This window comes from Schistocerca nitens, chromosome 9 (assembly GCF_023898315.1).
Source record: "Schistocerca nitens isolate TAMUIC-IGC-003100 chromosome 9, iqSchNite1.1, whole genome shotgun sequence".
NCBI lineage: Eukaryota > Metazoa > Arthropoda > Insecta > Orthoptera > Acrididae > Schistocerca > Schistocerca nitens.
In genome coordinates, this window is record NC_064622.1 from 432192582 (window position 1) to 432217237 (window position 24656).

Genomic DNA, 24656 nt, shown 5'->3' on the forward strand with positions numbered 1-24656 from the left:
GCACCTAGTGTGAAGCAGTCACCCTCCATTTCTGGCGGTGGCGCCGCTGTGGCAATCACAGCTTTGGTGTCCCCCTCTGGCGGGAAAGGTAGCCTGCTCACGTGCATTTAAGGGGTGCTATGGGCTCGCTAGGCGGAGAGTCTGGTCAGTTGGTCAGCCGGGTCAGTGTGGGGCAGTCAGTGTCTATCTGTCATCTGGAGTGCTAGTATGTGTTAGCCCACCAGTATGCTCGAGTTTGTTGAGACAATGGTCATTGGCGGTTGGATCGATCGGTTGGTCGGTCACGCACTGGGACACAAGATGACTTGTCCATCTTGAGCATCGGCGCACGTGAGGTCGCCACGTCAGTACAGTGGGCCACGCTGTATAGCGAGGGGTAGTGGCTTTGCGGCTGACATGAGAGCAACAGGAGTCAACGCACGACATCAGTCTGGCCGGTGCGAGCTGCGACGCCGTAAGACGGGAGATCAGCATGCCTTCCTGTGTCCGTTGAAGCGGTTGGCAGCGGACGGTGTGGGAGAGCGTTTTGGGGGTGCTGTGCTAGGTCTTTGCCAGACATCGCAGTTTATTAGAAGTCAAGTGATTCGTGATATGTTGTTTCATTTACTTGTTAAATTCTACGTGTTTTCTTGGTCAGTCTCTCATCCCCAGCTTGCTCGTCTGTCTCTCGTCCGCATTTGTTAGGCAGTTAGTGTCTGTTTGTCTGTCTGTCAGTCTGCCATACATTAACAGCTGCCTCTGTCATGTTTGTCGGATTTGGTGTTAACGAATTTATTGCTTGAAGTGTAACAGCCGAATTCCTGAAATATGTATTTATCTTGCCTATCGCCTTGAAAGGCAGTATGTGTGTAATGTAGAGCATGTTTGGCCAACCTTGTATATTCTATGTAAGACTGCATTTCCTAGGTTTTTATTTAAATGGTCATTTTAGTATATAAAGTTGCCACCCTTCCACTGTAAGAGTTTTTTAAAATCAAATTGCACCTTTGGCGGCAAGTCAATCTCCTAATGTTAGTGTTTTGTACCATTTCCATCCCTCCTACGGGGCGCATAGTTTATGTGCTTGTGTGCATTGTTAAAATTTTTAGTTTAAAGTAATCTGGTGTGTTGCAGATTTCCACCAGTGTAGTCTTTCAGAGGTTGTTGTGAACCGTCGTGACTACGGCCGTGTCAAAAGGGAGTGGCAAGGTTCTCAGCCCAAAAGCTCATACTGTCAAAAATTTGTTCTTTCTGCCTCTGAATAAATTGTAATTGATATTTAGATGGTGCTTTCTGATTATAATTTTAAATCTATTTCTAAATAATAAGGGGCTTCTAGGAATAAAATTTCAATTTGTCGAAAGAAATTTAGTTTGTTTTCATCAGTTACCCACTGGCAACTACTTCCAACCTCACATAATGTGATCAAATGTGTTAATGAATCACTAGTAAATAAATTCTTAAGGAAAGGTTTTGAAAGTAAATTCACGGTTCAGATGCAACCAAGTTGGCTTTGTGGGCCACATGCAAACCTATGAGAACTAGCAGGTTGTATTATGGCATGTGAGGGCAACTTTCAATGTTCTGTGGAAACTCCACCATGCCATTTGCGGCAGGGTAGTAACTGGTGTGAAATGAATGAGTGTGCTGATAGTTGAGGCTAATCTTTTAAACAGGCATGATGTGAACTGTCAGTTGTGGTCTCCTGTTATGTGGCAGTGGTAGCCAAAATGTTATATACAATTGCTTGTGACAGTCATAGCCACCGTATCCGCCATGGTGTTGGGCAGTGGTGCAGCCTCCTCCAGTCACTGTGTGAACCTACTGGTGCCAGTGAGTATATACATGTGGCCATTTGATGATGGGATGGGTCTAAAAAGGTCAATATCAACATGGGAGAAACTATGGTCAACCAGATGGAAAGAGGTGACTGGAGTGTGGGTGTGGCAGCCTATTTTTGACATGCTGACAAGGGAGGCAAGAGCATGGCCAGACGGTACGATCTAATTGTATGCCAGGCCATACAAAGCATTCTTGCACAAGACTCATGGATTCCTGAGCACCAGGGTGAGACAAACTGTGGAGACAAAAGCCAGGCAGCATAAGTTGGGGGTAGGTAGGGGAATATTCATTCCTTAGGGCCATCATCTGGACAGTCAGAACTCATGCATAAATCACACCAAGTCTACACCATACCTGGGATAGTATATGGTTGAAGGCTGAGTCTGGCGTTGGGATCAGTCTGCAGTTTTTATAATTTGGGTCAGCTGCCTGGGTGCTCCCAGGGGAGTGTAATCAATGGGAGCTGTAATGGTGGAGGAGCGACTAAGATAGTCAGCAACAATATTGTCAATGTCTGCCATGGGTCATATGTTGGCCATGAATTGTGAAATGCATTCTTGTTATCAGAACTGCTGAGGAGAAATTTGGCTGCTTTCTTTTTGGCAGAAACCTGAGGTGGCTGGTTGGTGGTCAGTGAACACTGTAAAGGGGCATCCTCCAACGGAGAGGTAGAAATACTTTATTGCCTCGTATATGGCAAGAAGATTTTGGTTTTATGTGGCCCACCACTGTTTCAGTTCTGAAAGCTTCAAGGAGAAGCTACCAAGCACCTTTGACACATTACTGTAGGACAGTACCAATGATGGACTGGCTTGCATATGCTGTGCCCACCAGGGGAGCAGATGGGAGGCAGTGTGCTAACAGGGAGGCATCAGAAAAACATTTTTTTGTGAGCTCTGTCATTTGGGCTGTCCAGGGAACAGGCCTCTTGCCTTTGCTGTGGTTGGTCTGAAGGGTATTATTGAGCAGTGCCTGAACATTAGCCACATTCTTTAGTGGTGCCTGTAAAAATTCACTATTGAGAGGAATCTGCAGCATTCTTCAAAAGTTTTGCAGGAATTTAGTGATAGTGTGGGTCTTCTTGTGTGGTGGGTGGGAGCCAGTAGGAGATATCCTATGCCGCAAGAAGTCAGTCTCTGGGACATCAAAAATCACTTTTCCATTATGGTTATCACTCTGGAGGTGGGAGAAATCCTCTCAGAGGTAGCAAAGGTGCTCTGCTGGGTTGAACAAGTAACTGAGAACACCATCCAAGTATGTAAAGCAGCCCGAGGCACCTAGTAGGATGTCATTGAGGAAATGCTGCCAGGTATGGGTGGCACTGCAAAGCCTAAATGGCATAAAGACACTTTCGAATACATCGAAAGGCACGATTGTTGCCATCTTTTCCACATCTCCTAGGGCTACCATAATTTGCCTAAAATTAAATTAAATAAAAATCACATTACAGCCAACTACAGATCATGTTTACATTTATTAAACATCTGGAGGCTGTGGACACCCACAAATACAAAATTTTAGGGTTTTCACTGTAGGTGTGTAATAGTAGGACTGGATAACAGTCAAGAACTCTTCTAATGTTGAGCATGCAGAAGCCGCTGCATGGGTATGAAGTCTCGTTCTTCTGTGAATGAGGTGCAAGGTGGAAGTCCAGGGGCTTTTTGAGAGGTGTAACAACCCAGTAGCAATGGCTGCTTAGACTTCAGCCTATGACTCCAGCATTTGACAGGTGGGAGATGGGAGGGGTTGCAGAAAACTGGGGACTGGTGTCATTGCATGTGGTGAAGTACACTGTGTCATACCTCACGGCAGGCACTGTAAGGGTGGGTGAAGACTGGAAATTTCGAGAGGAGGCTGACAAAGGGACCAGAATAGAATAATTGCCTAATGGCAAAACTAGTGGTGGTGTGGGAGTCACAGGTATGGAGTGGAGAGAAGTGCTGTCAACGACACAGTGGTTCGCCACTTCAAGGAGACAACTGTAGTGGGTGAAGGGAGTCTGTAATGTTGGCCAAGGTCAATGGAACAGGTGTCAGTACAGTAAGCGGCAACTGGTGAACCATTTGCTGTTGTGAGAAATAGGGGAGAGGTGGAAAATGGCCAGCAGCAGGCAATAACCAGCAAGGGTAGATGGAGGGGTCTGATCCAGTGTCCAGGAGGTAAAGTGTTGAGGATTGTGTATAATGATTGCACATAAACAGGCACTATGACACTGTGGAACAGCCAGGCTGCTGTAGGAGTTTGGGTTGCATGGGCAGTGTGGGTGATACATGGCAGTGTTGATGCTGAAGAGCTAGTGATACCTGCAGATGTCACTTGCGTCTGGGTCGAACTTGTTTGCTACTAGTTGGAGGGTGGGGGGCATGTCTGGACAGATGAGCATGCTGGAGGCTACAGACAGGGTGAGGGGAGGATGCCACGTAATGCCAGGTGAGTACATGCCAGCCATGGACATCACCATGTGGTGTCAGGCACGGTGCGGATTTGAATTGGTGCATGCACACCAGAATGCTAGTGTGTTTGTTCATCTCCACAATCACGCAGTTCATGAGCTGTGCCATGTCTGGGGGGCATTAGAGGCAGTAAAGGGTGAGGAAACTGACACTGGATGCAGGTGGGAACAGCTTTGTGGAAGGGGAAGACGGCAGTGAGTTGTGGTGACACACAGCATGGGTGTCGAATGATTCAAACACCCTGCACCACAATGATGACTGCCACATTGACATTTATGTAGTTATGGGCGGCCAGTGCTGTATGGACAACAGCAGGCAGGCACCCAAGCCAATCTGCGAGTATCAGATTATCTGGTTTTGTTGTAGATTCAGTCAGATTGTGCATATGGTGTAGGATCACTCATGGTTGCATATTGGTGCATTCATCTGTTGGGAAATAATGACCATGTGCATTGGATCCCTCACAAGGTCAACCGGCCTACCAGTCAGTCTTTGAGTGCATTGAATTTTCTTGATTTGAGTAGGATGGTGATGATGTTGTACACTTCTGCAGTGATTGTAGGATCCAGCCGTGAGAGCATCACAGCAAACTGTGTTGAGTTGTTAGTTACCAAAGAGCCTGAAAAAATTGCTTCTGCAGAGGCAAACACAGCCGGGGTCCTAAGAATTGAAGGCATCACATGGAACACGGTGTGAACTGGCCAGATGGGGGAAGTAAATGTATGGGCAGTGACAATACTGTTTTGTGCAAAGCCCATACTGGCTGTGGAATGCAAAATTGCTGTTAGTCCTGTTATTTTGGAGTGCCATGGGAGGGGGAGTGTTCTGGCTGCAAGCCAGGCCCGAACACAAAGGAAGAGGTTGTCCAGCTTCAGACTCATTCTCAGTTTGGCCTACTAGGATGCTAAGCTCTTAAGGCATCTGTTGTGCAGTTCAAATGGGATCACCATTGTGGAAACAGAAATGCGTTCTAGCAACTAATCTGCCTGAAATAAATGTTGCAAGGGAATGGACAGGACAGAATGGCCTAGTGCATATATCACTTGCAACAAGTTACTACATATCACGGAAAAAGGTTATTCATTTAAAAGAAAGAATCTCACTGACAAAAAGTATAGTGATGTCTTTGATCCTGTCAATAATAATTCATGTCTAACTTTGAACAAGTAAATGTTTGTTGCCACAAAGGGAGTGAAACGTAAATTGAAAAACCCATCAGTTCTGAAATCAACAATGGCATGGAACAGCTAAGTCTCAATCTTTAATAATGCTCCTGACTACATGTGTCAGACAATGGCTTCTTGCAATGTCTATAGTAACTGATCTCTTTGCTTTCAGGATCAATGTAGTTAATTCACCTTAACACACAAAATACTAAAAATTGTTCACAGGAAAATATTGTCCAGTGGATCATGTGCATCAGATCACTCAGTTATTAATTATTGCTAGTCTGTAAACTTCTAATATCATCACGGTCCAGTTCATTCTTAGAGGGGTCTACTTAGTACGAGGATGCACATGTGACACCATGTCACCTCTTTGCCAGCTGATACAAGGTTTGGAATGCAATTTGCACCAATGGTTCAGGTCAGTGTACTCCAATAATTGGATATTCAGTACTTGTAATTCTCAGTCCCTGGTAAGCTGTCTCCCCCACTTTTTTTGTGGCAAATGCTGCAATTTCTATCACATGAACAAACTTCTTTTATAGTCACTAACAAAATTTGGGAGAGCATGTCCTAGTGTGCATATTGATAGACATGTCTACAGGATGTGCCACTGAGAAGAATGCCATGTGGCTTTTTGGGAAAAACACCACATGTTGCAAAGAGGCGAGTTTGAGAAATACTACTGCTCAATGTTACACAAGGTCTGTGATTTTCTGTGTGCTGGTTGTCATATTGTCTACTTGGTGCTAGCCTGACTGTCACAGCAGGCAGATGATATGTATGAAAATTGATTTACCTCATGCCATAATAGCAACAACTTCTGAATACAAACAAATGAAGCAAAGGAAGAAGTGTGTAAAGAGATGGGAGAGAAATGTTGCTAGATATTGTGATGTGTTACAGAAGGATGGCATGCAAATGTCATAGATTATTGCAAATCATATAAGGCAATTACTGACTTTGAGTGAAGTAATACTGCATGAAGTAGATGTATAATTCTAAAGGCTGTCACATTGTTATAAGAAAGATGCCCATTTAATTAAATACTTACTTTCAGGATCAGTTGGCTTAGTTTCACCAATCACCATAACCCTGCTCTTTTCTCCAGATTTAAGCGCATCTCTTAAGTGAACAATGGGTTTGTTAACAACATCATAATTTATTTTCACCAATTTGGCAGCTTCAACAGCAATATCATGTGACTCTGCCACAATCATTCCTACTGGTTGTCCATTGTACTTTACATTTCCAGAGCAAAATATCTATTAAGACAGAAAAAATATTTAATTAATATGTGACACAGAGAACTAATTGGTTTGTAACAGAAACTACTGCATGCTGTATTTTAATGATTTTTCTTTGCCTTACCTCCTCCTCAGTAAAACTGAAGAAAGATTTTGGGTAAAAGCTGTTCTTTCCTGGAATGTCTTTTGCATCATAATATGCCACCACCCCAGGAACAGCCTAGAGCGATTGCAGGAAAATCATATAAATGATATACGATGAAAGCTTCAATTTTTGCATTTATACCTTTTAAGGGTAAAATAAGAAAAAGGCTTAGCATTGTGTTGGCAATGAAGTCATTAGTGCTAAAGCACAAGTTCAGATATGGCTAGGATGAGGAAAGATACTGGCTATGGGGATCCTAATATTTCCTTAATAAATTTTGGGAAACAATAAAAAATCGAAATCTGCATGAATTAACAGGGATTTTGACCTTACAACAACCAAAAGCAAATTCAGTGTCTTTAGTGCTGTGTCACCATCTTATGTCCACAGCAGTTCTGTACAAATCACAATGCACAGACTTTAAAGTAATGTGGATGTCTATTTAAAATACATGTCACTATTGTACATGACAGATCTAAAGAATGATGTACTTTGTTAGTCTAAATGTGTATCCCGTTTAATGAAATAGTCCAACTTTGCCTTTTTTGCATCCATGAAGATAGAGGACCGGTACAAACCCATCATTACCAGCATTCATTTGTTAATTTTTAAACATTATGAGTACTTTGTGTGTGCTAGTCATCTTTATAACAATGTATCCACAAATTTCTGTAAGTCTTCAATTAATGCCAAGAGTCTAACTTTATTTGCCTGCAAAAAACATCTCAGGCTTGCCTACTGACTTAATTGTCACAGACTGTTGCATCCTAGACAGGAAGAAGGTCAAGGTACTAACTGCACTTAACATGACTCAACACCCACATACAGAAAATAATGACTATTACAAAATTGTTAGAAGGGTTTATTTGTAAATGCTTTTTACTTTTTGGAGCTCTTTAGTTATGATCTAGAAGTTGAAAACCAGTTCACAGCAAAATATAAAATAAATATTGTCATACTTTAATACTGTGTGCTCCAGTTTTTAATAGAAAACACTTATATTCTGTAGCATATGTTAACATAAGTAACTATGGTGAAAGAGATTGGGAGACTCCAGACACCAGCAAAACAGACACAGTTTTCGTTTATGAAAGCCATTGAAAAAGATTAATGAAAAGCTATAATCTTTTAGTGTTCTCTTGACTATAATCAGTCTGGATGTAAGCTGTTCTATCTTTTTAAATTAATTTTTCCTAAACTTTTTGTACAATTCAGAACAATATTGCTTACCAAGGCATCACTGGGATCTGTATCTTTTATGTGACCATTTGCAATAGATGTAACAGCAAATGCACAGTACAATTCATCTGGTATGGTGAGCACATCATTTACATATTTTGCTTCTCCTGTAATGATAAAAATATCTTTAAATGACATACATATTTTTGTTTATGTCTTTTTTAATCTTACAAAGAAGGGAGTGGCACCTGCCCTGCCCCCTCCCTTCCAACATGAAATACGTGTTGGGGATGTCTGCCTACAATTTAGTTCTCAGTGATAACATCAAATTTACATCTTATCGTGTTTTGCCCTGCTAGTTGTCTAGCTCTAATGGATCTCTTTCTTCAGTAGTCTGGAGGCATTGCACTACTGTCTGATGTATTACCAGAAATGGTACTGATATTCTCAATTATATAGTTTGGGTGAAACTGTTAAACATTACAGACACCCTCATCATTTATAACATATTCTTCATTAATATTATACCAAGGATATCACAAATCGCTGGTTAAACGTGACATAAAATACAGGTTACATGGTATTACATATTCCAAGTTGACTGTACCAGTTCTGACATTCGTGTGTCATTACTAACCTCTGTGACACCAATTTGTAATACATACTTGTACCAGTACTGTCAAAATGGAACTAGTCTTGTATGACTACCAATATGCTTTTGTCTATTAATTCCAAGATACTGGAGACATAAGAACTAGTACTATCATCCTTCAGCATGCCATAATTTTTCTGTTTTGTTTGACTGGTTGTCCTTAACCCCACTATGTCACTTCTACTGATGTTAACCCTGCAAAGTGTAACTCTCAATTGTCTGGACTCTTTATCTGTTACCTTGCAGTGGCTGCAGTTTTAGTCTTGTTCCATAAATATATAATGAAGTGCGTAGCTATCATATTGCCAGCAGCATGTCACAGTGATTCTGAAGTGGGCATGTCATCCATTCACTGTATTTTATGGAATCCATCATGGGTACTCTTGAGATTTTGTGCAAGAAGACAAGGTATTCATTAATTAAATGAATCAGCTGTTAAAAAGGGTATTAATAATTAATCAGAAGTAGACAGCTACAGAATATTTGTTTACATTTGGACTTAATTGGAATTAGTAAAGTAATACTTTCAGAATCAATTGATTAGCCACATCTTAGTGACAACTCTTTGTGTAATCTTTTTACAAAATGTAGCTCTGCAATTTATGTCTGCCATTGCTCTAAAGAGAATCTGCCAGAGTAAACCTAATACATCAGTATTTGGTTGTTTATTGGCATGTGTATGAAAAGAACAGTAAGGAAGAAGTCTAAAAATATAGACCAGTATCAATATACCCTCATGTAGAAACATATTTTAAAATTTGATCCCATATTAGCTTGATGCCTTCTTGATGAGATACATACTTCATGAGACACAATTACACCATAGCTCTACAAAAGAGCTAAACATTATGACCATAGCAGTTACACATTTCTTTCATGTTTCTGCTGGGCCAGAAGGTGCAGACCTCTGTTATATATTTTAGATCTGACAAAAGCTGTCAGATAGGTAAACCTTATAGCTTCCACAGTAAAGTGTGCAGATGAAACTTCAGCTTTATTCTGTGTCAGAAACTATAAGGAGTTGGAATCTTTTCTGACTAATAGGTCATGGAAATAACTAAATACTCCAGTGATAAGGACCAAAAATGAAAAGTTAAAAGACACAATAAACACCATGCATTTTCTTCTTCTTCTACCTATTCATTTGAGATATTGGTGACTATCATGACTATAACTTTCACCCATGTGTGACATGCATGTTCTTAAGTTTCCAACCCAAGATGTTTTTTTCATTCCTTGTCCTCTTACCAGAGTTTTTCCTTGAAGAGTTCTGTTTTCAAATAACTGAGATATTGCAGGTCCCTCCATTTCACTGTCTTTAGGACTTCTTTCTCTTTCTTCATTCTGAGGAGAATGCCATTAGTAAAACTTCACAGAAGCTCTCCTGCTTAGTCTAACTTAAACTAACTTACACTAAGGATAACACACACACCCGTGCCCGAGAGAGGACTCAAACCTCTGATGGGGGAAGCCGCACGGACCGTGACAAGGTGCCTCAGACAGCTTGGCTACCGCATGTGGCCCCTGCTATCAGATTATGAAGAATAAAGATCCCTCATGTTCTTAGGTGAGAAAGGAGCCTTCCACTACCAAGATTTTGAGAGAATGTCACAATACGCAATATGTGTAAAATTGAAAAGTAACCAGATCGACAATAAACAAAAATGAAATTAGTGTATGAACAAGTTGCTGAATAAGGTATTCCATTTTCTTACAGCTGGATATGCTTCTACCATTATGCGTATAGAAATTTTAATCCCTTTTACACATTCACTAATGTCATGTGTCACTTTTATGAAGTGAACCAGTTAAAGTAGTGATGTGCTCAACTTCCAAATATATGCTTTTTATATAAGTATCACTTTGGAAATTCATCTGTCACCAGATACAGGATCTGGTGATATCATAAGCACTAAGTGAAACATAATTTTGTTAAATTTCAATGCTAATGAACATAATTATAAAAAAGTGATTCCTAGTTTGATTCTGTTGCCTTTTTTAGAGTTCAAAACTAGTATTTTTAATATCACATTTTATGTCTCATTTCTGTAGCTACGTGGCTAATGTTTTCATATCCAACTCCCTCTTCCATTCATCATATTCTATAAGTCTTTTACATTCTACTTTATTTCATTGTCTATGTAAATGCTTCTGACTCCTTTCTCTAGATTTTATTATGTTTTATTTCCATTTTCTCCCTCCAGTGCTCTATTTGAACTCAAATCTTATCATATTCTACATTGTTTTTTGGTTTTCTCTATTTTCATGTAACATGCACACCATGAATTCCTTCCAGATTTAGCTACCATATTTTATTTATAAACTGCTGGCATCCAGTTATTAGTACTTAGATTTTGAATCTTAGTAGCTACATTTCACTCTTACATCTAACTCCTTTGTACATTTTACATCTCTCTTCATCCATTATTTATGGAAACATTTGCTTTCCATTAGCCGCACTATCCTATTTTACTTTTTTCTTTCTGTCTGCATCTTACAAACAAGAAACAGCTAGTAAATTAAAAAGTCCAGTGGTCCAGTGTCTATTATCTCATTATTATTTCATTTGTGTGTCTGCCAGTATTCTTCCACTAGGTGTGTTGTTGCCATATATCATCAATCACAATTAATGAGAACTTAGTGAGTGTTTTTAAAAAATATTTAGCATTGCAGTATTAGGACTTCAAAAATATCAACTGAATTTTTCACAAACATCAGTTATGTTATAATATTATTGTATAATATTACTATTGAATGTTCCCCTCTGGTCCACTGTGTGATCAGGAACAGTCTATTCTAATATCATATTATTTTATCTTGATGTTTCCTACGTTTAAATAAGTGATACAGCCCACTAAAGTTTCAATGTTCTTTCTTTTTTCCCTCAAAACAATCATCACATTGCTCTTGTTTATTTTGATACAGGCTGTGAAACATTTTCAAATACATCTGAGCACTTACCAGAACATTGAGACAGAGCTTCAAGTTTTGATACTGGTTTTCCTAATGGCCACAATTCCTTCTTTGTGTCATATTCCTGTTTTCCAGAAGAAAGTGGCCTCTTTAACATTTCACCCCCACTTCTCAGGTTTGGTTTCAAGCTCTCAGGGGACATGCTCAGCACAAACTGGATTGATTAAAATAGACTGTGGTTAGTGACTAAATGATTGCTCATGTCAATACATAAGAAATATAACCATATTCTACAAAAACTGCACCTGAAAGAGTACAACAGAGGTAGGAACAGATGCAACCCACGAACTTCAATTTATATTAAAAGAAATTAAGTGCCTGAAATTAAATTAATATTAAGAAATTCGAAGAAAGTACAAACTGATTAGAAGGGATGTGATAACCAGCTGGGAAATAACTTTTTCATTGAGTATATTAATCTAAAATAACTCTTTAATATTTCTTGGGATAATATAAATCTAAACTCATTAAAAAAACAAATAGCATAGAATACTTTTTATAGTAATGTCATATAAAGATAAGTTAATCACTTTTATCAAGCTGACTGCTGAGAGAAACATGGACAAAAAGCAATTAAACTCTAATTTTGACACAAGGAGGTCATCAGTAATAGAAAGTAAAGATATGGGAGAAAAGTAACTACTCAGCAGTTACATAAAATAAGCCATGGAGGACCTCCATTCACAGAAGACATCACATAACACAATAAAATGGAAAGTATCAATAAAATTAACAAAAGGTAAACATGAAAACCAGACACTAGAGAGAGAAGAGAAGGCAGCTGCCATGAGACAAAGACTGGAGCAGAAATACTGGATGTTGAATGCCACAGAGAGGCAAAGTGGGCAGCTATGGACAAAAATGAAAGAAGAATCAAGTAATGGAAAAGCAGCCAAATGAAAGAAATCATATTAGGGAAAGTCCTGGAGATCTAAAATCAAATGAACAAATGTGACAAAGTAGAAAGATAATTATATAAAAAAGAAGTAGCATCAAGTGTCATCATGGCACTAGTGATAGGGAGCCAGAGAAGATGCTGAAGAAGACTGGTGAGAACATAAGTGACAGAGTTGGATTAAAGCTAACAGAATCAAATATATGGTATTGAGCACATTCACAGTTGACAAATTCAAAAGTACTAACTGTGTCTGAAGATAGCATAGACACATTTTATATTTTTCAGATTGCCTGATAGTTTGTTGCATAACATGCACCCAGCTTTAGTGCAATTTTTATCATACACTTTTAGTCAGGTTCTGTTGATGTGATGATCATTTGTGACACTAGTGCTGTAATTGCGCAGTTCTCGTTGAGCATCAGTGTACAATTTATTTTGAGATACTGGTACATGATTGATTCATATTGTCAGAAAAATATAAAGTTGACTACCACAGTGTCATTTATAAGTGATATATTCACAGGATATGGCCCTATTCAGTAACAAAACAAATTACAATGGTTTTTTTTATAAAAATCAGGGGCTTTTCAAAATATCATGGCAATTACTGTGAACCCACAAATATTCTTCCTTTTGTTACAACATTTACTCCAAAAGGAAAAATCAAGAAAATTAAAAAAAAGTTACTGTTTGGACTTCCTGGAAGTAAATTTCTGCACGTAGTAAATTACAGTGGACTCATTTAAGTGGGTTCATAAGAAAAACAGGTTGTAAACTATTCAGTAACAGAACAAGTTACAAAAGGTTTTTATGAAAATCAAGGGTGTTTCAAAATATCATGGAATAGATGTTGTAGTCAACTCACAAACATTTTTCCTTTTATCATAATGCATTTGAGACAGACTTCAGATTTCTGAAAAATAACCTGAATACTCTGGTACAAAATTCATCAAGGATTTATACAAAACCTCAAAACTGAGATGTTCCCTGCATCCCTAAAAATGTTTTTAATAGAGGAAGAAGTTTACAGTGTGGCTGAGTACTTGAGCATACAGTGAGAAAAAGTACATACTATAATTAATAAATATTATGTATAATATTAAGGGAAACTATAATTACAGATCAATGTAGGGAACTAAACTAGAATTAAAACCACTCATGTACAGTAAAAGATACACAAAAATGTATTTTTATATCTTGTGTAAATCATTTAGCAATATGAATGTCCTGTGGAAGCTATTGTATGTTTATACTGTGGAACCTGTAATAAGTATATTGTCTAGATGTAAGAAAAATGATGTGACCTATAAGTACAAACCTATACAAAAGATAATCTACAGTGTCAATAAAAACCACAATCATAGTGTACATGCACTGAGGGGACTGTCAAAATTTTAAAATCTTTGAATTTACTACATCTTATTACAATTCTCACAAGCACTCTATCTTTCCTTCTTTTAACTCCAAATTGATTTCATAAATGATAGACATATACCTCATAACATTTTCATATCTTGTATACATTTTCAATCATAAAGTGATACAATATATCTCCTTTACCATTACTGTTCTTGTGTTTTTAGTGAACCATCTAGCTTCAATTATCTTATTCTACATTTGTGTACAATAATTTTTGTATAAATGCTCTCATTAGCAGAAAGGTGAAACTGCTCATAAAATACCTATGTTCTTTATTTGTTCAATTTGATAAATCAGTATTTCCTTTTGCAAATCAAATAAGTCAGTTACTCTGATTAGTATTTGAAATACTAGCTGATAATGTGAATATGTAAACAAAAATGAATAAAATAATTACAATATAAATGTTACCAAATAAAGATGTTTCGGTTGAATTTTGTATAATTTTAGATGAGTTCTTTTATCAAAAGTTACTTCCACGTATCATTTTGAGCTACTGTTTATACTATAAGAAAGTGATTAATTGATTCAAAAAATGAGAATGTACTATAAAAATACCATTTTACAAAATTTAATATAAAACAAATATAAAAAGTGTCAAGGAGACACTGAGTTACTGTCTCACATTGGCTACAGGTCAAGACAAAATTATTTATATGGCATACCTTGTAGAATAAAGCTAGTGCCAAACCTTTGCGGTATTCAGGAGAGGCTTCAGGTGGCATTTTTTTGGGCTGTATTTCAGAATCCAGAATTCTGAGAGCCTTTTGAAGTGTGTTCATTTCATATATATTTTTGTCTTCAAGATACTTTTCTAACTCTGTAGCATGTATCTGTGGATATAGAATTATGGGTTTTAATATCTATAAGTAAGAAAAATACTTTGCCAATATTAACAGTAGACTACCATTAATGTTGAAGCTCAAGTGCAGTATTCTCTGAATATACCATGAGCTGAAGAACACACAGTTATGAATTTCCTTGCTCATTCTTAAACAGTTTTCATGTTGATAGAGAAATGGAACATTTACTAACAAATCTGAGCTACTGCAGGTTTTATGATTATGTGAACTTTAACACTTTAACTAAATGTAACTATGTGATAAAGAACATACAGCCACTCAGGAATATATGTGTTTGGATTTATACCATGCACAATTTTTCCAATAAAATATTGCTGTGATGTTGGTAAAAGACTCGTGATTGAAGTTCATTTATATAAAACAAATGCAAACACTTCTGGGGATGGTGACAGCTGTAATAAAATCATTTTAGCTATTATACCACACATTACTGTAAAATGAACTAGATAAGCACCGATAATTTGACCAATGAAATTCTTATTATTTAGGCACATGGTGAGACACTCATAATGTGGTATAAAAACATAGAGTTTACACTAGAGACAGAAATGAATGGCCTAATTCCATTACCAAACATGTCTAAAAAATCATTAGGAAAGAAGATTTCTGGAAAACCTACGCATACCAACATGGGCCTACAAGGAGAACAACACAATCTTTCAACAGAAAACACACACACAGACACACACACACACACACACACACACACACACACACACACACACACACACACACACACTGGCCATCCAAACTCTCCAAATATGATGTGCTCAAATGTGAGCTAACTGAGCTAGTAACAAACTTCCAAGCTAACATATACAACAACAAAAATATGCCATCAATCATGAGGTACTACCAAAATAAAGTAAGTTCGAAGAGGAATATAAGAACAACTCTGTGTTTCTCACTTAAGCTTAAATATGATCAGTGATCATGTAGGCAATGAACTATAGATGGGCAAAGTCGTTCATCCTTGGGAATTAGTTCACTGGTGATTTCTCTTTTTTGGCAACAGTTCATTTTTACACATTCACTCTTCATAGTGCTTGGTACATAGTTCTTATGAAAAACTGAAAATTAGTGCCAAAGGTGACTGAAGATGGAAGGCGCCAAGAGGGGGCACTTGCCTCCCCCCTGGAGTACCGAGTTTTTATTCATAACAGAATTCTCACACATTTGTAATTTTCGTGATTCTGCAAAACATTTCATTCAGCCAACTGTAGCATTATGTGGCTGATTGCAGTGAAATAATATAAGGTGGCACACGAAAAACTGGTCCTGAGTACAGACTGCTCATCAATTACGCACAATTTGTTAACCGCTGCAAGCAGAATAGATAAACATGTAATAATTAGGCAGTGAAGAAATAACAAATAAGCTAATACAAACATCTTCAAAACAATAGATGATGATTGGTAAGTGACAATGAGAAGTCTATTAATAGGGGCCAATTTTTCGTGCGCCTCCCTGTACCACTGAAATAATATTGTAGGCGTTATCATATTCTCTTTACAAAATGTGACACCATACACTCAATTATGAAGTGCGGGCTTCATTCGGTTGTAAGTCAGTCCCTTGGATCAAAAAAATATAGAAAATGGCCACCACTCGTGTTCCGTGCCGATGTCCTCTGCATGTGTAATGACAAAAAATCTTGCCTTTTTACAAGTATTTCTTCTGCTGCTTATTGAAAGAGTGAAGTAAGTTGATACAACATTTTGTTACCTGAAAATATGTATTTATTACATACTACATAATTTTTATGCAATTTACATAATTATAAAGTACATTTTAATTACCGTTCATGGACACTGAAGAGAATACAAAAAGAACGAGAAGTTCTAAGTTCAAAAAAGGTTTGAAACAGATCTAGAATGGGCATGTGAAGCAAGCAAAATGAACAACAACTCGATACTGAACTATGAGCTGTCGGCAGTGGAACTGTGATGAGTTCCGCCACAAAAAAGGACAAGTCCGGCCGAGCAAGACCTAGACCGAGACTGGCAGGAACAGGACCAAGGCTGGAACAATACCGGCCGGTGTGCCATTTGGGAACATGACCAACCGTTTCCCATTCCTGGGAACTATAAGTAGAAAGCTGTGACTGACACTGAGACAGACGGGAATAGGTCTGAGGCTGGAATGAAACTGGCCAACGTGGCACTGTGGGAATGAGACCGACCGTTTCCCATTCCCGGGAACTATAAGTAGAAAGCTGCAACTGAAGTGAACTATGAAAGACCGTTCCTTAGAATTCGTTCCTAACTCATCCTGTTCATCTTGGTGAACCATTCCTTTGCACCCATTAGTTCTTGAATGACCCATCTCTACAAGGAACTTTACAATAGAGATATAAGGCTGCTTCTCACAGTGACTTGAAGGATCCATGATACACAGCTACTGTAATTGTTCTCCACAATACAGGAATTTAAGAGATTAAATATGAATATAAAACTTACTCTGTGCTGAAACTGGAAAGTACATAAGCACAAGTGTCTTAGAGCATGAACAAAATATGAGAGTGGACAGTCATGTTTAAATGGTATCAGAGGAACACCTCCTGGGCTGTGAGCAGCCCATAATGTTTCAGGAGATGCGCATTTGCTGTGCCACTACCAGACACAGTACCAGAGTGTATCATACAACAGGCTGTTTCAGTGTGGCACCGCAAACAGTAAAGTCGGTCCCTTCCTAGATGGTGCCAAGAACTACTTTATACAACTTATACATGAGATTCAAATAGTCCATTATTCTGCCAGTAGTTATTTTTTTGCATCACAAATAGTGCTGAAACCCAGCCCTATTTGATGCATCTGCCAAATAGATCACAGCTGCATTTTTATATGTTGATCACCAGATTTAACTGACCACATGGCAACACACAGCCCAGTTACTGTTCGAGATTCAGTTCCAGTTGGCTACAGTAACTGGATAGTTCTCATCTGCAATCATCAGTTGCCAACCAGTTCCAGTTACTAGACAGTTGATGTCAACTGTTGAAGATTAGGGAAGGTGGTAGTCCTAGAATTTATTTATTGAGAGGTTGAACTTTTGAACTGTTGGATATTGACTCCTTAGTAATTTGACAGATTCTAAAGTTGACTTTGATGAATGAAATTATGTACACTGTATTGTTAGGAACACAGATGATCAAACACTGTATATTCAACAATAAAGTTGCAAAACAGCAAAGACAAAAATCCAACAAACTACTGTACAAGGCTTCAGTAAAGGATAAGACAGTTTTGTTCCCAATATCCCCATGTTTTCCAGATGTAAATTTGTGAACTCTTAAAGTCCCAGAGCCTGGCAATACCAATTATGCTTAACCTTTGACAGTGCCTTCATCAAAAAATCGGCTTGCTTTTTGCTAGTACTGACTGTCTTGACACTGAACTTTCCCGCATTAATTAGGTCATGAATATTGTGGTGCCTCATGTCAATGTCTTAACGTTTGAGCACAATGCACACTGTTGTGATTCAGTGCAAAGGCATCTCTATTATCAAAGAACACAATTATTGATGTTTCACTATGTATAATACACAATTCATGGAGAATTTCTTGATAGGCATGTACTCAGCTTCAGAAGTCAATAGAACAACTATTTGGCGCCATCTAGAATTGCAGAAACTGCTGCCCCAATTAACTTGAACATGAAGCCAGTCATTGAATGCCATTGATTGAGATCTGATGCAGAATTGGCAACCCAGAGGCCTCCATTTTTGATTGTTCGACTTTTTCAGAATGTTAATTCTAAAAGGAATGTGCCTTTGGTGTATCTCATAATTCATTTGACTGCTTTTGCTTTGATTTTTTGACAACTGGAGTTATTTACTTACAACTCTGCAACACGTACAATGTGCCTTGAGCCAAATATAGGAATGACCCAATGGCTTTCTGATAAGGAATGCAATGCAATGCAAGTTCTCCTTCATATGTCAGTTTTTCTTCAGATACTTGCAGCTTCAAACCAGGTTCAAGTGGATGTGCAACTGGACTGATCTCTTGATTCCTGTTTCATTTTGTTGTCATGCCAAGACACCTATTGCATTCACCAAGATCTCCCATCTGAAATTGATTCATTAATTCTGTCTTCATTTCTTCCTTCCACTTATTATTTCTATTTAAGATGATGGTTAAGTCACCTACAGAAATTGCTGGAATGAGTATACTATGCTTCTCAGTTCTATAGTAAATTCAGGGACCATATTCTGATTTTCTCAGGTTCATTTTAAATAATGTTGCATCTGATTTCTGACACCAAATACATTACACTACTATGCTTCCCAGTTCTATAGTAAATTCAGGGACCATATTCTGATTTTCTCAGGTTCATTTTAAATAATGTTGCATCTGATTTCTGATACCAAATACATTACACCTGTTGTAGACCACATTGTCTTCTTCACCTTGCAAACCCTCGTCTCCTCCCTCTTCTTCATGTGCCCTTCAAGTTGATGGATGTAAACTGCTTCATCAGTATCACTATATAGGACTGCAGTTTGAACATCCATGTGTTTGAGGTGAATAGTAAACTCAGTTGTTCCAGCCAACATGGTATGAAGTGAACAATGACAAACAACCAGCAAGGATGTTCCACAAAGTCCACCCCTGGTATCTGGAAATAAACTTATGTGACAAAATGAGTTTTGTAACATTCAATTTGACCACCTGACATTTCTGATTTTGAATACCCATCTCAAATTGACTGTTTTCCTGTTTGGTAGTAAATCAGTCAAACTCCAAGTCTCGATTCCAAGCAATAACTTACATTCATCACATAAAACTTGCTTCCACTTTTTACAATCATCATGACTCATTGCTTCTATATATGGATTTGGCTCAGAAATATCAGCATTGCAACCAAAATTACCTATTTAGAATTCAGTTTTCTTTCATGTGATGATTTTTCACTTTCTGGCAGCACACATGATCAGTGTGCCTACCTGCTCAGTCACTTTGTGCCAGTTCAAGATAAATTGTATTTCTGACAACATAGCAGGTTATGATGGTTCTGCTTCTTCTTCAGTGAAGTTATGTGCTGTCATTGGTTGTACATTGTCCACGCCATTATCACCAGTCTGATTACTGTTCAATATAGTGTTTCCTCAGGTGCTCTTTGAACTTTCAATAAATTGTACATCAGGAGTCTTTGGTGAATTTGGTTCAGTCAGAAGGTATTACATTCAACAAAAGAAATTCCTTGGATTTGTGTTCTAACTTCATTTGTTTTTCTTTTGGTACATGTATAAATGCTCAACACCCAGGGCCATTAATGACAGAGATTTATCTGAAAACAGCTCCACAATTCTTCAGGAGTTACATTTCAACCAGCTATTATTGGAGACTAATTCTTCACATAAATTACTGTGTTAATGGCTTCAGTCCAAGGCTGTATCGTTAGTCCTGCATCTGCTAGCACTGATCTTTCTTTTTCAGTGATTACTCATTTCAAGCATTCCACAATTCTATTTTATTCTGGTGTGTAAGAAATTGTCCTTTCAAATCAGATTCCCTCCCCCTTTTAGAATGACTTCAAACACTGTTCAACAAGCTCTTTTCCATTATCTGTTCAAAGTACACTCCTGGAAATGGAAAAAAGAACACATTGACACCGGTGTGTCAGACCCACCATACTTGCTCCGGACACTGCGAGAGGGCTGTACAAGCAATGATCACACGCACGGCACAGCGGACACACCAGGAACTGCGGTGTTGGCCGTCGAATGGCGCTAGCTGCGCAGCATTTGTGCACCGCCGCCGTCAGTGTCAGCCAGTTTGCCGTGGCATACGGAGCTCCATCACAGTCTTTAACACTGGTAGCATGCCGCGACAGCGTGGACGTGAACCGTATGTGCAGTTGACGGACTTTGAGCGAGGGCGTATAGTGGGCATGCGGGAGGCCGTCTTCTGCTCACGCCCCAACATTGTGCAGCCCGCCTCCAGTGGTGTCGCGACAGGCGTGAATGGAGGGACGAATGGAGACGTGTCGTCTTCAGCGATGAGAGTCGCTTCTGCCTTGGTGCCAATGATGGTCGTATGCGTGTTTGGCGCCGTGCAGGTGAGCGCCACAATCAGGACTGCATACGACCGAGGCACACAGGGCCAACACCCGGCATCATGGTGTGGGGAGCGATCTCCTACACTGGCCGTACACCACTGGTGATCGTCGAGGGGACACTGAATAGTGCACGGTACATCCAAACCGTCAGCGAACCCATCGTTCTACCATTCCTAGACCGGCAAGGGAACTTGCTGTTCCAACAGGACAATGCACGTCCGCATGTATCCCGTGCCACCCAACGTGCTCTAGAAGGTGTAAATCAACTACCCTGGCCAGCAAGATCTCCGGATCTGTCCCCCATTGAGCATGTTTGGGACTGGATGAAGCGTCGTCTCACGCGGTCTGCACGTCCAGCACGAACGCTGGTCCAACTGAGGCGCCAGGTGGAAATGGCATGGCAAGCCGTTCCACAGGACTACATCCAGCATCTCTACGATCGTCTCCATGGGAGAATAGCAGCCTGCATTGCTGCGAAAGGTGGATATACACTGTACTAGTGCCGACATTGTGCATGCTCTGTTGCCTGTGTCTATGTGCCTGTGGTTCTGTCAGTGTGATCATGTGATGTATCTGACCCCAGGAATGTGTCAATAAAGTTTCCCCTTCCTGGGACAATGAATTCACGGTGTTCTTATTTCAATTTCCAGGAGTGTATTTTAATTTTTTGACTAGGTTCATTTTCTGCTCAACATTTGAACTCAATGAAAGTATCATAAACTTCTTTTGTTGATTGTAGCATGTAACCAAAAGACTCTCTTGACATACATTCTGTAAAAGTGAAAAGAACAAACTCCTCTCCACTGAGTCATGCTCATTCATCCAGAAACTTCAGAATCCACCTTGTCATGTAGATATTTTGCTCTTCTACTTGTTTCAGGGAAATGTTGTTGAGACTGTTTTCCTTTTATGTTAGAGATACACAGGCCTAAATTGATTTTTGTCCAGTTCAGTACATCAGAAAACTTTTTCTTAGGTAAGTCATGTTTGTATAGATCAAATATCCCAAGATTCAATGTCCCAATTTATAACTGTTGACTTCTACAGTATTTGCATAGTCACAAAGTTCAGCTAATCAATACATGCCACTTATTGATTGATTGATTTATTTATTTATTTATTAATCCATTTTCATCTACAGCTGAACAATGTGCAAGAGATATTTGGATTTTTATGTTAATATTAACAGTTTTACATGTAATATACCTTTGTACTTAACAACACACATTCATTTATCAGTTAACGATGAATACTTAAATAAATGTTGTTACGCTATATACAGAGAGATGAAATACAAATGTTCTTCTGAATGAGACTACATTAGGTTAACAAAGAAAAATTTAGTTTTGTAGGTATTCATTTACTGTGTAAAAGCAGTGATCAACCAAGTACGACTTCAATTTACATTTGAAGTGACCAATGTTTTGTATGTGTTTAATGGTATCTGGTAAGGCACTGTATAGTTTGATACTAGGATGGATAAGGCTGTTTTGAAATGACTTTGTGTTGGAACTTCAAACATGTACATCCAGTTTTTGTCTTGCATCTTAGCTGTGTATTGTGTGATTTTGAGTGATGAGTGGTCTTTTTGTATGTGTTTTGCTTTAAATACATTATATTTTCAAGTACATATATGCAATGAAGTGGCAGGAAAATCCTTTTTTGAAAAACATAATCCCATACCAGAGGTGAGACTGTACAACTGCATAATATACACACTGAAGGGTGTTGTAGCTGGTACAATTTTTGTTCATTTGCGCAATATCTGCTTTCCATTTGAAGTTGTCTTGTAGATGAAGTCCAAGAAATTTGGTACAGGCTGTTTCGGCAGTTGTCTGTCCATATAGCTCTAGATTGGGTTATATCAGATTTTCTGTTTGTGCTGTGTGTATATCCATAGCTACAGTTTTTTCAGTATTGTTAAGTCACTGTCATCAAAGTAACATGTTAGCCTGTCAGTGGCTTCTTTTATGTTTTTTACAAGAGTTTCTTCTGAGTTTCCTGTAATTTGAACACTCGTGTCATCAGCAAATTGAAATATTTTACTGCTGTCATTGCTTATGTTTACGTCATTGACACAGAGTAAGAACAGAACAGGGCCCATTACTGATCCTTGTGGCACACCATATTTAACAGTCAGTAGCTTGGAATTATATTTCCTAATGACATTGTCCCTTTCTTGATCTATTTCCACATTTTGTTCCCTGTTCTTAAGATAAGAGCTGAGCCAGTTGTTAGCTGTTACCCTAATGCCAAGATTTTCTAGCTTGTGTAGCAATTTGTCATGATTTATGGTGTCAAATGCCTTTGACAAATCTAAAAATATGCCCATGGTAAGTTTTTTGTTGTCTAATGCTATCAGTGCCTCTAATAGAAAGAAGTGAACTGCTGATTCGGTTGAACTGTTTGCTCTAAATCTGACAGAATGCCATTATCATCTAAGAAGTCTGTTAGCCTCTTATTGAAAAACCTTTCTAATAGTTTTGGGAAAACAGACAGCAGTGCCAGTGGTCTGTACTTAGAAATATCATCTTTGTTTCCTTTCTTGTATAATGGCTTTACTTTTGCTATTTTCAAACATGAAGGAAAAATTCCTTAGCAAAAGATAGGTTACATAGGTAGGTTAAGGGCTCAGTAATCAAGTCCCCACACTTCTTTATAATGAAATCAGGTATATCATCTACACCTGCAGAGTGTTGCATTTTGAGACTTTTTATTGTAACCTGTACTTCTTCTACATTTGTTGGGTACGGAAACACTAATCTGCTTGAGAGTTTTTTTCCCTGTTTCTGTATGCTGTTTTCTATTAGAAGTCTGTTTTAGTAGTTTCTCTGTTACATTTATAAAATAGTTATTAAACATATTAGCTACTTCCTGTGGGTTATTAATGTTTTCCAAGCCAGCCTTTAATACTATATTATTAACTCTGTTTTTGTAAGATTTGGTTTCTTTTTTTTTTTTTTTTTTTTTTACAACTTGCCAGGTTTCTTTGGTTCTGTTTGAAGCATCTTCTATGTATTTGTCATTGTCTCATTTCTTTGCCTCCTTTATTATTTTATTTCAGATAGATTTACATTTTTTTAAAGTAACTATCAAACTCTTGAGTTGTGTTGTAGCTTCTTGCAATATTGTGAAGGTACCGTTTTCTAGCACAAGATTTCCTTATACCACTGGTAATCCACTTGTTGCTTTTAGTGGTTTGGGTTGTTTTGACTTTCAATGGAAAAGCAAGATCAAAATAATATTTGAAAATATTTGTGAATGTCTGAAACTTATCAGAAACATTATCTGTATTATACACTAGCTCCCATGATTCTTGTTGGAGATAAATCTGGAATGTTTGTACTGCAGTATTACTGAAAGTTCTGGCAATGTGTGTAGCCTTCCTCATATAATTATAGGATGGATTAGTGTTTACACAAAAGCTTATAGCCTGTGCATGTTGGTCTGCCAGTCCAGCTTTAATTACAACTGATTTATATTTTGTTTTGGAGCTAATTATTATTTGGTCTATAGTAGTACTAAAATGATTCATTTCACATGTAGGTGAGTGGATTGTAATCTCCAAATTATTGGCTGTTAATATGTTCATCAGCTCAGATTTTGAATTGCTTCACTTATTAAAGTCTACATTTAGGTCTCCACATATAAGAACTGTTTTTCAATTTGTCACTACTTTATTTAGTATAGTATCAAGCTGAGTGTTGAATTTTTTTAGGTGGGTATATGGAGATCTATATAAACATATTACAATTAACTTGAATACTGGAATTTCTAT

General features: G+C 38.2%; 1 protein-coding gene across 1 annotated transcript in view; it reads right to left on the minus strand.

Moving 5' to 3' along the window:
• Positions 1-24656, minus strand: part of LOC126203718 (uncharacterized) — a 276111-nt gene that overhangs the window by 79483 nt on the left and 171972 nt on the right. Inside the window, exons 11-15 of the mRNA XM_049938093.1 lie at positions 14619-14786; positions 11625-11790; positions 8063-8178; positions 6812-6907; positions 6495-6705 (exon numbers count right to left, since the gene is read on the minus strand). Coding sequence (XP_049794050.1) covers positions 6495-6705; positions 6812-6907; positions 8063-8178; positions 11625-11790; positions 14619-14786 — 757 coding nt within the window. The remainder of the gene's footprint in view (positions 1-6494; positions 6706-6811; positions 6908-8062; positions 8179-11624; positions 11791-14618; positions 14787-24656) is intronic.